Source organism: Enoplosus armatus, chromosome 20, assembly GCF_043641665.1.
Source record: "Enoplosus armatus isolate fEnoArm2 chromosome 20, fEnoArm2.hap1, whole genome shotgun sequence".
Taxonomy (NCBI): Eukaryota; Metazoa; Chordata; class Actinopteri; order Centrarchiformes; family Enoplosidae; genus Enoplosus; species Enoplosus armatus.
This window is the reverse complement of record NC_092199.1, coordinates 813738-827514: the sequence shown is the minus strand read 5'-3', so window position 1 is coordinate 827514 and position 13777 is coordinate 813738. Positions and strand designations below refer to the sequence as shown.

Below are 13777 nucleotides of genomic sequence, written 5' to 3'. Positions count from 1 at the left end.
ATAGAAAATGCAGGACGGAGCACCGTCGGAAGTCTGTGAGCAGCCTCGTAGGTTTGAGTAAAGGAGTTTAATTCCCAGAGTTTTGGATATTTCACTGCGTTCTCACAACGGGTTGTCCGCTCTCTGTAGGGTTGGCAGTTCGATCCACATGTGGAAGTGTCCTTGAGCAAGACGCCGAACCCCAAGTTTCTCGTGTCTCTCCATCACCAGTTCAGAAGATGAACATTTGAAACTGTATGAAATAATAACTAGTTATCCTTAAGAGAAGCTAAAACAAGTTCTCTGATGGTTTCCTAAGATGAAGTGTGTCTCCTCTTCTACCTTCCCTCTCTTTTCTTTACTCCTTCTTTCTTCTCACTCATGGAGATCTGCACATTACAGTCAGTCAAAGTCAGTGCGCATCTTTTTATCTAATAATTCAGGAGAAAGTAACTCTCTCTCTCCACCTCTCCATTCCAGCAGACACCTCCCAGCTGTGATGACCCAGCAGATGCAGAACCTGCAGTTGTCCCAGACCAGGAAGTGCCCCGGTGGGCCGGCCTCCCCCAGCGCTGCCAAGCGCCTCTACAGGAACCTGTCGGAGAAGCTACGAGGAAGCACCTCCTCCTTCGAGGATGCCTACTTCTTCGGCAAGACGGACCGCCTCCGCAAAGCCTCGGTGAGTCTGCTGGTGACGAAGAGGACGAAGATTTCATTTGTGTTGTTGACTTTAAGCTTTTGGGTCAAGAAACACGAGCCATCAGAAGGTCAAAAAGTTTGGAAAGAAACAGGATAGACGAAGGTCAACAATAAGATTATGACCCAAACGTCGTCAGATTACAGAATCAGATCAGCTGAGAGGGAGACAGAGTATCCATTATTTAAATGTTCCAGGAATCTGATGATTTATCAGTTAATAATTTGGTCTTTAAAATATCAGAAACTCATAATTTCCCTGAGGCCATATTGACTTCATAAAAGATCACAATTAAAAAATAAATGTTTTTAATCTGTGATTTTCACATCCAATAACTCAATAAATAACTGAACACCTCCTGCAGCTCCTGTTTTAAGGCTTTTATTGTGAAGCAGCTGCAGTATGTAACATAATAAACACGTATGTAGACCGCTCACCAACTGTTGTCTGGTAACACGTGTGTTAGTCATCAGATTCGTGCTGTTCAGATTGTTTTCCTGTAGACGTTGAGGGGAAACCCTGTCCGGCTGCTTGTGTCTGAGACCGAAGGATCAATAAAGACCTCGTTTAGGGTCTAAACACTAATTCTGTTAGCTGTGATGTCTTCAGGTGTCACATCTTTGATTTGATCTCTGAGCTGCCGTTCATGTCTGTCTTCAGTGGATCTCTCACAAACAGATCCTCAGGCAGTTGTAAGAGACGTTTAAGCTCTTTCCTTGAGGACACTTAGCTGCCGATGGACGGTTTCCTCTGAGAGCACTCGGTTTCTCTGTGCAGCAGCTCTCTCGCTGTCTGCTGCCATCATCACGTCCGTCCTGCTGCCCTGCGAAACATTTGGTCGCAGAGATTCATCATGTGTGACGGGTGTTACAGGTCATACTGTGTGTGTGTGTGTGTCTCTGCCAGCCTGCTGACATTTACAGACCAGTCACAACAGCAGACATGAAAGAAAGAGGCAGACGGGGGAGGAGGAGGGTGAGGATGGATGTATGAGAGAGAGAGGAAGAGTGGGAGGAAGAGGAGAGTGGAGGAACCATCAGAGTACGAAGTCTGTCACAGACTAGATGGTAATTATTTTAATAAATAAAGTGATGAAATATGATGTAAGTAATTAAAGTGACAGAGGTTGATTGACAAGCGTCTTGAAATAAATAAAAGACACTCTGAATGTATAAAAACATATAGGATAGATTTGGACGGGAGTTTTATTATATTAAACGTTTTAATTTTATTTCAGAGTTTCTCATTTACATGATATTTCTGAAACTGCAGAAACCGGATTATTTGAAGTGTACGTGAACTCGGCCGTGTGTTTCTACAGTCTTCACCTGCAGCTGCTCTGTTGTGTTAAAGACTTTGTGGTTTTAGGAGGTGTGACACACAGTCTGGTCTGACTCACAGGATGTAGGCTGTTAATATAAGGCCGACTATTTCAGTCACAACTCTCCTTCCCTTCAGCTGTCTGCGTGTTACTGTTTTGCGAGGGCTCCGTCGCTGCGTCCTGGGCTCAGCGCCGCCCAAGACAATTGTGATTGGTTTAAAGAAAAACAATCAAGCCAGAGCGTTTTTATCTTCTGAGTGACGAGGTGTTGAGCCACATCTTTCTCTGAACTGTGGAGGTCTGGAGGTCTGGAGGTCTGCCTACGTGAGACTACTTTGTGATAATCCAGCTGCTGCAGCACCATGAGAGGTTCATCTGGTTCATCTCTTGGACATAAAATGGAACTGGCATGGGGGTGCGTGGGGGTTTACCTAACATGTTAATGTGGCCATGCATGTTTATTGATCTTCTCAGCTCACCAAGAAATGATTGATTATCAGCTGCATTTGTCCACACCATAACTGAAAACATGAAGGGGATTAAAAACACACAACACACCTCCGATCGATCGGGGAGAATGCTACACCCATGTTACCATGGTTACCATGGTTAGATCGCTGTCTTGAAGGATCACGATCAGCGGATGGATTTGATTGTAGTTTGTGTTTTGATTTCATGCTTAAATCATACGTTTATTGCCACACAGGCCTGAAGATCGGGTCTGGATCTGCTTCCAAGTGGACTCTGCTGGGTTTCGACAAAGCAGACGTACCACACAGGACTGGGTGACAGTAAAATCCATCTGCTGACTGTGAACTGTCAGGAAATCACTCTGTGTGGTTATGCAGTTTTATGTGGTAACCATGGTAACCAGGTGGTGATTTCTCCTGAAAAGGAGTTGAAACAGAGGTGTGTTGTGTTTGGATCTCCAGAGAAGATCAATAAATACACCAGGCTCAGTAAAGTCAGACCTGATGCTTCTTCCCTGGTCCTGACCAGATATACTGACCTCATGTCTGTCCTCCTTCCTGCTGCATCTTCCTGTCACAGTGTTTGTATCATGAAGTCATGTGACGTTGTGCTGGTTTTCTCCTCCAGACCATGCAGGGCAGCGACTGTATCTTCGAGGCGGTGGAGCAGCAGGACCTGGACACGGTGCAGATTCTCCTCTACCAGTTCTCAGCAGAGGAGCTGGACCTGAACACCCCCAACAGCCAGGGCCTGACGCCACTGGACATCGCCATCATGACCAACAACACGCCCATCGCCAAACTGCTGCTGAAGGCCGGCGGCAAGGAGAGTCCACACTGTGAGTACGCCACAGCTGGTTCCAGATGTGTCTGCACCTGAGAAGACCTTCACTTGTGTCTGAAAGGTTTTAGTCAAATCAACAAGTCAAAGTGTTTCTACCTGTTCTGAAAGCCTCCTCCTCCTGCTGCGTCTCTGTTTGTCGTCTCAACAACATGAATGATAGCGGTGCACTTCATTGTGGGAGCAAAGAACAGCTTCAGCTTCTTGTCCTGATGTTCAGTCAGAGTGTTTTGGATGTGTGGACGACTTCATGCTGACAGTATGTTCAGGTATTTCAATGTTAACAGTTGTTTCTCTCCTGCTGAACTCTTCTGACCAGCAGAGTGAACACATGAAGCCTCCAGCCAGGAGCCCAATGTCAATACAATTAGCTGGGAGGACTCTTGAACCAGGTCTTATCAGCACCCGTCTCCTGATGGTGCAGAGCAGCAGACTTAATCCTCTATCCTCAGACGGCGGTCACATCTGATTGGTTCTGTCCACTCTGACCTTTCACTCCGAAAACTTAATTTACAGATCAGAGCGATGGTCTTGTCACTGTTGACTGCTGGTTGTCATGGTGATGTGTTCTGCTGCGCAAAATGTTTCTGACTTGTTTCTAGTCTTTGCTTTTATCCTGTTTTAGCTTCAACACTGACTCCACCAACACATTTCAGTTGTGTTAATTCATAGATATTATAGATCTGTATCATCCACATTCTTGTCTGAACGTCTGTATCTGCTGGTAGCAACTCGCGTCTCGCTCACATGACCTGAAGCGTCTTTGTTACGGGCCGACATGTTAAGTCTCCACCTTCACTGATGGTCCAGGTGGTTCAGAGCCGTTTGAACTGCTGGCTTAGCTTAGCTTAGCTTAGCTTAGCTTCGGCAGAGGCAGTGGAGAGTGACAGAGCGAGGGATGCTACATGACGTCAGCCTGTAGTTATATATGTATATACTGTGTGTGTGTGTGTGTGTGTGTGTGTGTGTGTGTGTGCCTGTACAGAGCAGAATAGCGTGAGTGATGCTGTGGATCAGACAGGGCCTGTGTTTGTGTCTGCAGCCCAGTCTGGGTCTCCTCTACCTGGACCTGAATGAGCCTGCTATCCCCCTCCTCCTCCTCCCCCCTTCTCCTCCCCCGCCCTGCCCACACACACACCAAACACACACACACACACACACACACACACACACACACACACAGTTTTTTCAGTCCCCCTGTTGTCCTCCATAAACCCTCCACAGACAGGTGGTTCTTACCTTACTACTGACCCCCCCCCCTCCCTGTGTGTGTGTGTGTGTGTGTGTGTGTGTGTGTGTGTGTGTGTGTGTGTGTGTGTGTGTGTGTGTGTGTGTGTGTGTGTGTGTGTGTGTGTGTGTGTGTGTTGGGGGTAAAACAGTGGCCACTTTACAGCAAGCCGGGCCTCCTGCGTGACTCCCCACTGAACAGCTTTAACAAGGTTTGTCGTTTAATGGTTTAACTGTTCCAATGATGCGTGTAACGCCGGGGCAATTACAGCTAAGTGATTTATTGTGCCGCGGGGCCGCGGCGGCGAGAGCTCTCCACACAGCGGCTGGACTCTGGGCGGCGGTACAATCCCATCCTTGTAAACAAACACAGAGTAAACATTGCCGCTGTTTTCCCTCCTGGGGCCTGCTGCTCTCTGTTTATGTCATTCCTCAAGTGCCAAGTAAATCAGTCAGAGCCCGGCTGACAGCACAGAGTGTGTGTGTGTGTGTGTGTGTGTGTGTGTGTGTGTGTGTGTGTGTACTGGTGTGTGGTTACAAGGTAAAAATCTCCATCACAACTAAAAGTCCGGCCCTCATATTTTTACTTAAGTAAAAGTAAACAAGCGTTGAGATTCAGTGGAAGAAGTTCTGAGTTTTACTTGAGGAAAAGTAGTAATACTACAGGCTTTTAAAACTTTAGTACAAGTTCAGATTTATTAGCAGCAGAATTAGTACCAAAAAAAGTGAATGATTTATCATGAACATATGTATGTTGAATGTAAAGTAACTATAACTGTGAAGTCTCCAACATACAATAAAACAATGTCTGCAACACAACAACACACAGACATGAACTGAAGTGAGATCTTGAAGATGATCCAACATGATACAACACAAGGAGACACCATCGTCATCAGTAACATCGTGGTGACAAAGACTAAAAGGTCTGGAGAAGTAATATTTTACAACCAGACAAACTTCTCTGTGGAGGTAATTCATGTGAATTCATTTATGTGGTATTTATATTTATTATTTCTCATAGAAACAAGCGATGGATACAGTGATGTGTTTTTATTATCAGGCAAGGAGAGACGCAGACAAACTTATCTCCATGTTTCAATGAGCTGATTCGACTGTTGAACTCATTATGTAGAAACCCAGGAGAGGATTTCACTCATCAACTGCGAGCCAGTGTTTTCTGTCTGCCTCTGTGTGTGTTAATGTGTCTCCCTGAGCTCACCTACGTTGCCTGCGTGTTCATTTATGAGGCCCGTCGGGGCCCCTGGGGGTGCTGGTCTATATTTAGACCCCGTCCCCTCAGTCAGACAATGTCCTCCTGTGTGAGGCGGCTCCTCCTCAGACACAGCAGCCTGTTAATTTACAGCCTTTTCAATTAGCAGCCGTTAGCAGCTAGCCGGGCTCTGACAGACCGAGCCGAGCAGGAAATGACACCTCTGGGTTTATAACATGGCTGCTGCCGTTTCCAACGGCAACCCCCTGATGGATAGAATCAGGAACACGAGGCTGGACCGCCTCGGCGTTCACCAGATCTCTATTTGTTTCTGTTGTTTTTCAAAACATTATTCAAACTGTCAGAACTTTATTTAAAAGAGTTTCCCGGGAGATCAAATACTAAGGAGCCGTTTGTTTAATCAAATATATTTAATTATTGTAGTCTCGTATCTTCTGAAATATTGCAGGTCCAGTAGTGATGTAACGAATGATGTAACAGCTGTAATCAATACTTTCATATGAACTGTAAGAGAGAGGATGAACCCGACTCTGCTGGTCCCCTCAGCTCCACACAGCTTTTCAGCTTCTTTGTTTTTGTTTTCTGGCCACGACTTCCCTGATTTGATTCACGCTCTGATCGGTCTCAGTGTTTCCAGCTGTTTTCTGATGAAGCCACTGTACACGACCTAACAGACTCAGTTAGAGACGAGCTGCTGAACAGCTGCAGCATTTAGCAGCTAACGAGCCAGATGTTTCCCTCAGAATCAGAAATACTTTATTGATCCCCGGGGGGAAATTGTACAGTACTGGTGCTCCCATTCAAGAGTAAAAAGTGGCATAATTTAGAACTAAAAGTATGTACAAAATATAAAAAGAAGAAATAGAAAAAAATATATATACACATTTACAGTGTTTAAGTGAACAATGAAGTAAAAAATATATACAATAACAATATATATGTATGTTTATACATATATATATGTATGTATGTATGTGGAGGAGGAGGAGGTGGTGGAGACCAAACACAGAGCTCACAGAGAGAGAAGACTGGACAGAAACACGGCTCCACATGAAGGACCATGTTGATCTGTAGCTGCTGGAGGTGGAACAAATTCGACATATCAACTAAAAGCTGCAGATATCAAACAGCTTCGAGGTTATTGCAACATTAACAAACCTGCAGACAGAGAAGGGTTAGATACATCAGAGATAAATCCTAAAACCGTTGTAATCTGGCTGGACTCTGGTTTAAGAATCCAAAAGCCCCTCTGTCATGTCTGTTGTACACGTGATTTAAAAACTCTATGTTATGCTGATGTGTTTCTTCATTGATCAGATTTAGATGTTGTTTTATTTCTTGTTTCCTTTAATGCTTTATGTGTTTTTATCTGTGCGAATATATCAACCAAAGAAGCAGAGCTGGTCTTTAGAAGCAGCCGGCAGCATCACTGTACAACAGTCTCATCACAATCACTAAATCGGCTCCATTCAGTGCGTCTCTGCAGAGAATCCCATTGATTGAACACGTCTCAGATTACACTGCTCATTATCTCCGTCCAGCAGTGGACGCCGACACACTCTTCTGTGTCACAGCAGATCATTAATTGATCCCTAATGAGACAAACAATTATCATCAACAAGGATCAAAAGGCTTCAAACAAAGAAGAAAGTGCAGCAGCTGAACGTGCAGCCACAACACGCTGTTTGTTTGTTTGTGCTGCTGTCTCAGTCCATGAAGAAGAACTGGAGAGAGAGGGACAGCGGCAGGGCGGGCGAGCATGCAGTCATACAGCAACATGATTCTCAGATGCAGATGTGCTGCTTTTCCTCTGAATGCTGTTAATAATTGTAATGTCTTGTTAATAATGTGGAGCTTTGTGAAGACGTCACTTTGGGCTCTGGGTCATTGTGACCAAAGAATCGATCCATTAATGGAGAAAATAATCAGCTGATTCATCCACAGGGAACTAATAATCATTAGCTGATAGTTCAGAATGAGCTCCACCTCAAAGAGATTCACTGTGAGAATAATTGTTTCTACCTGTAACAGTCAGACAGGCAGGTACAACAACCATCTTTTATACCTCAGCCAAAAGTCACACATTTACCATATTTCATTTCATTTTTCATTTATTTAGTCTTCTGCAAATGTACATACTATAATTTAATGTTATTGGCAGCAGCAGAATATCAAGTGAAGGTGTTTCCTCTCCTCTTCTTCCTCACTCCCTATAGTTGGAGGGCCAGCGTTGGTCCTTTTATGGTCACATGCTCAGAGACACTTTCTGTCGTTTTTGGCCTTGATTTGTTCTTTTCCCGCTCTGACGTGGAAGCTGCAGCTTCTCCTTTAGTCTGCTATAAAAGATGTTTGCTGGCCTTGACAGAGCTGACCCTGCAGCCTCGACTCCTCCACAAACTCATTTTTTCATTAAATAAAATGAGATGCAGCTCTCCATCCAGCCCTCGAGGAAGAGCTCAGTCTGAAAGCTAATCCCTGTGAAGGAGGACTCGCGTGGTCCTTGTGGAAGCTGTATTTGTTGAATTGTAGATCTTTGTGTTTACTCTCCAACATCCTGTAAAACCTCACAGACACACAGCAGTTAACAAAATGACATCTGAGACAGAGCTGTGACTGTTTAGCCACCAACAGCCTAACTTGATGTACATGTTGATGTGGATCCTGTCGATCAAGTCTGATGAGCTTCAGTCCTTTGGGCTCCAGGTCTTACTGCAGCACCCTGTGTGTGTGTGTGTGTGTTTTCTGTTGTAGTTGTGAGCGTGGAGAGTCGGGAGGCCCACCTGAGCTCTCTGGTGGTGGAGGCTGAGCGGCGGGCGGCAGACCTGGCGGCTCAGGCTCAGAGAGACGGCCTCTCATTGGAGGCCTGCCACAAGGACAAACAGCTGAGGGCCTGGGAGTGGAGGAGCAAGCTGTACAAACGCATGAGGACGGGCTTCCAGCACGCACGTGAGTCATAAATGAGTCATAATAATGATAAAGAGAAGCAGATCCAGTTGAGCTGCAGGTGACCTCTGAACAGCAGCTCATTTAATATGCTCCATTTACATTCATTCATTCGGCCTTTTGTCCAAATCAAGGAGACGTAATGTTACAGGTACACCACGCTGAAATATCTTAACATGTGATGGATTGGGATGAAAAAGTAGTAAAAAGTACTACAAAATGTAATTTCAGCCTTGTTGAGTCCTGCAGACAGATCACATCGGTATCATCAGACAGGCGTCTGCACACATCAAGCAGTAATGAAGTGAGAGATTATTATGATTGTTTGTGATGAAGGGAACATGAGATGAGTTGTGTCACACAGCAGGACTGCTGCTGTTACTTCACATTATCGCTTATTACACTTGATAAAACCTGCTGCTTCAGTTTGTTAATGTCATTAGAATATTTTAATTTCGGTGTTCAGTCAGCTCATCATCTCCAGCTCAGCATGTTATTATATAATACTTCTAATGAGACACTTAAAGTACCTGGTTTCATACACTGACTTCAACATATTTTAAATTCTGTAATTTAGAAGAAACCAGAAATATTAAGTTCTAACAGACTTTCAACAAGTAAGATTCAGGGTCAGAGTGTGAACTCACATGTGATAATAAATAACGTCAGATAACAGGACAAGTCAAGAATATTAAACATCGTGAAGTGTTAGGTTACATCTTACACAAAAGAGTCACCCTCACGTCAGAAAACCTGTAACAACTAGATACACAACAACAAATCAATATTTATAAAGGGTGCTCGATACAGACACATGTCTTTGTCCTGTCTCTCTCTTCAGGACACGGACGCTAAGAGAGGCGGCCATTTGTTACGTATGATATATTGTATTTATCCAGAGAGGACAGATTCATGTAAAGGACTCTTTCAGGATTAGCTCATGTTAGCAGTGCAGTGGTGCTTTAAACAAAGAGACTGTTGAACTCGCTGTTTATGTTGTTGATCAGGAGGTCTAGACAGAACCTCTGTCGTACAAAAACCCGGATCAGGAGGTGAGAGCGGGGGCCACTGGACTCAGGACCAGGAGCCCGGGGGCCAGAGCCTCCCTCTCTCTCAGTCTGGAGGTCTTACTCCCATGTAGGAGGGGAGGAGGTCTGTGATATCAAGCAGAGCTTCAGCCTTTCACTTCATCATAAAGTCCCATCACATTGTTCAGTGTCCGTTTCCTCTCGACGTTTCTGATTCGAAGTAGCATCCTGAGATCTGCTGCTGCGTCACGCTGCATGACAGCCTCCCACTCGCTGACCGCCCGGGGAGTAATGTGTTTGACATTCTCAAAACACATTACAGAGTTTCATTTGGAATAAACAGAAGAAGAAAAGTCATCACTCTGCAGCGCCACCTACAGAGGAAGTTTAAACTGCACCAACTGAAAATCTAAAGATAGAAGAAGACATCGTTTTAGATTTTCAGTTTTTACACACATTACATTTCAGCTGTTTTCAGTTGGCCTGATGATCATCTTTGATTTCACTTTGTTTGTTGTGCTTGTCGACGCCTGTCTGTGCCCCTGCTCAGGTGCCCCGGAGGCCCCGTCTATGGTCCGTCTGAGCGTGAGCAGTAGCACCACACTGACCGTCACCTTCCAGGAGCCGCAGTGTCTCAACTCCACCGTGGTGACCAAATACAGAGGTACACACACACACACACACACTGTCAAATGAGTTTGTTCAGCAGCTCATTGTTTTGTTTGGAAAGCTCATTTCATTTATTGATTACATTAAGACAGCAAGCCAACATCAACTACACATTTTACATTACATTATCAAATACATCAAAACAGAAGAAATAAGAAATATGTCAAAATCATCGCATTAAAGACCCTGTTAAATATGCAGTTTGTCAGTTGTCATAGTAACGCAACATGCTTTGCTGCTTGTTTTCCAGGTGAACAGCTGTCAGGTATGAGTTTTATTCTGAGGGACTGAGAATTAGTTATTTTCCTATAATGTTGAATTATGAATTATTATACATCATATTATATCAATGATCATCTGTTGCAGGTGTTGTAAAGGGGCTAATGTTTGGCGTCTTTAGTTGAATGAGTTTTAGAGAGACGTGTTCATCAGCTGATGCTTTAAATCTTTCCCTCAGTAATTTGTTTTCTTTCCTGTTTGTCCCAAACATCTTAACCTGGATGATTGGAGTGTTTATTACGTACACCAATAAAACTCTTTTCATAAACTCGTCACTCAGCGGCGCTTTAAAACGTGTCGTTACACTCAGTATTCATTCGATTCGTGATGTGAAATCTTTTCTCCCAGTAAATAACAAATAGGGAATCTGGGATTTCACCGGGAGGATAGACTGTTACGAGAACGCATCAGAGGCATGGCTTTGTCGTTCGGTGGGTTTTTCACACCCTTAAAGAGAGAAAGAGAGACAGGAAGAGACAATTAGAGACGCCTCGAGGCCACGAGCTGAGCGAGAAGGTTAATGAAGATTTCCTCATCTCAGGAGGGACTATTGATCTGTAATGAAAAGAGAAACCAACCTTTTACTGTTTACTGTTGACACCTTGTGGGTACGTAACCTTTGTGTGTGTGTGTGTGTGTGTGTGTGTGTGTGTGTGTGTGCAGTGGAGTGGAGCTGCCTGAAGGATTTCTCGCTGCTTGCTGGAGAGATCGTGTTGGATAATCTGCAGACCCTCAAGTGCATCATCAGCAGCCTCACCACGGTAACCGCAGCATCGCTCGTCCACTCTCTCAGTCGCTGTGTGTGATTTCTCCTGTAGCCTTCAGAGGAACTCTGACTTGTTCTGCTGCACAGCTTCCTCGACTGTTTGCGTCCGGATTAAACAAACGGCGTGTTAATTAGGAGCTCTAAACCGGATTAACAGGATTGCAGATGAAGAGTTGTGAGCTGTGATCATCTCTCCTCATGACAGCTGCTTTCAGTTCAGCTCTGAACAGACCTCGTTCAGAGCACTGACACATTTGATTCAGTCATGTTTGGGTATAATGTTGGTGTAATCTTGTCTTTCCATATTTTCAATAACTTTGCTGTCATGTGTTTGTTGAGTGGCATCAATGACATTTGGAGAGGGTGCAGTTTAGTGGAAGCTGTGGTTCATTATGCAGCCTGTGCATCACTGTCTGCCACATAGATACAAGCACTGTGCTGCATCTGCTGTCTGCCATTTAGAGCAGCAGCCGGCACTCAGATACATCCCTGAAAACATTTAGAAAAGAACGTGTTGGCTGAGTGGAAAGGACGAGATACACCGTGGGTGTAGTCGGAGTCAGAGTCCACATCTCACGTTAGTGTGGACAGCACTGATTCACTAAACAACTTCAAAGAGACGTGAAACGACAAAAAGGTGAAGCAAAACTGCACCAAAGTCATTCAAACAGAGAGACAAAAGAGACAGAATGACTACAAAGACACAAAAACGACCACAAAGAGACAAAACACATCTACAAAGAGACAAGAAAACGGCACCAAAGAGATTCAAATGAAGGCAAGGAGACACAGAATGACTACAAAGAGACAAAAACGATCACAAAGAGACAATAAACAACCAACATGACTCCAGTCTGAGCTGAAAGTCGTCACTTGAAGGCAATAATGTTGTTTTCCATGTCTGAAAAGGGTTTAATACAGTAAATGCAGTCAATATCAGGAGACAGAGCGTAAAAAGAACAATATCTGGCCAAAAGTATGTGGACACCCGAAAACCAAAGCCATGTTCAATAATGTGCTGCTCTAACAGCCCCCACTCTGTGACACACAGTAGAGGAACAGACTTTATTTTGCATCAGTGTCTTTAAACAGATGTGTCTTTATGTTTCAGGGTCGGCTCTACTACGTTCGAGTGTCGGCTTACAACATGAAGGGCTGGGGTCCTCCTGCGTCCTCCCTCCCTCCTTCTGCAGCTCCGTCCAGTGAGTTCACTCTTACTTTGTTCTCTTCAGTCCTGATCATCTCTTTACTGCAGCCTCGTACGTCCCCTTACTGTTTCATATTCACGCTGTAGAGATGACAGAGTGCACTTTTATTCTAAAATAAGTAAAAACACCACCATCTCTGGTTTCTGTTGTCTCTGTGAGTAGTTTGCTTTTTGTTGGTCTGACAACATTTGAGGTCGAGGAAATGTTGACGGACATTAATAAATGATGAAAATAATGATGAGTTCTATCACTAATCTGGACTGTCACGGTCCTCAGAGGACGATCCTCTGATGTTTCATCCAGCGCCACCTGCAGGTCAACATGTCCACTGTCCTTAAATGTAATGAGCAGCTGTACTGTACATAGACTGTTCTATGGATTAGATTTTGTTATAGACAGTTCAAATCAATACATCATGGCACATTTAAAGGGTCGAAAAGTGGAGTTGGACTTTATGTACGAACCTGTAAAATATAACTTGACCGGTCATCATCAGCAGCTGGAACGAAAGACTCCAGACCGGAGAGGACGGAGGACACGGTCTCTGAAAGAGGAGCTGCTGTCGATGTTCTCAGACTGAAAAGCAAAGCGACATGAACGTTGGAGTCTCTGCTGTGGTCAGTAGTGAACAATGAGTCAGCTGTGAACCATCTGAAGGTTCTCTGTTGTGAGGTTCTCCACTTGGGAACATTGGTTTCATCTCTCCGTCACGACTCTCTTTCTCTCTGCACATTCAAGTGCTGAAGCCTTGAGCTGTGTGTGTGTGTGTGTGTGTGTGTGTGTGTGTGTGTGTGTGTGTGTGTGTGTGTGTGTGTGTCAGCAGCAGAGGACTGAGAGTGTGTGTGTGTGTGTGTGTGTGTGTGTGTCAGCAGCAGAGGACTGAGAGTGTGTGTGTGTGTGTGTGTGTGTGTGTGTGTGTGTGTGTGTGTGTGTGTGTGTGTGTCAGCAGCAGAGGACTGAGAGTGTGTGTGTGTGTGTGTGTGTGTGTGTGTGTGTCAGCAGCAGAGGACTGAGAGTGTGTGTGTGTGTGTATGTGTGTGTGTGTGTGTGTGTGTGTGTGTGTCAGCAGCAGAGGACAGAGTGTGTGTGTGTGTGTGTGTGTGTGTGTGTGTGTG

The 13777-nt window shown here is 44.6% G+C and overlaps 1 protein-coding gene across 1 annotated transcript in view; it reads left to right on the top strand.

Annotated features, from left to right (window-relative positions):
• The window catches only part of ankfn1a (ankyrin repeat and fibronectin type III domain containing 1a), a 64110-nt gene that overhangs the window by 31615 nt on the left and 18718 nt on the right, over positions 1–13777 (top strand). Inside the window, exons 4-9 of the mRNA XM_070927415.1 lie at positions 460–670; positions 3105–3306; positions 8521–8715; positions 10291–10404; positions 11352–11449; positions 12566–12656. Coding sequence (XP_070783516.1) covers positions 479–670; positions 3105–3306; positions 8521–8715; positions 10291–10404; positions 11352–11449; positions 12566–12656 — 892 coding nt within the window. The 5' untranslated portion in view covers positions 460–478. The remainder of the gene's footprint in view (positions 1–459; positions 671–3104; positions 3307–8520; positions 8716–10290; positions 10405–11351; positions 11450–12565; positions 12657–13777) is intronic.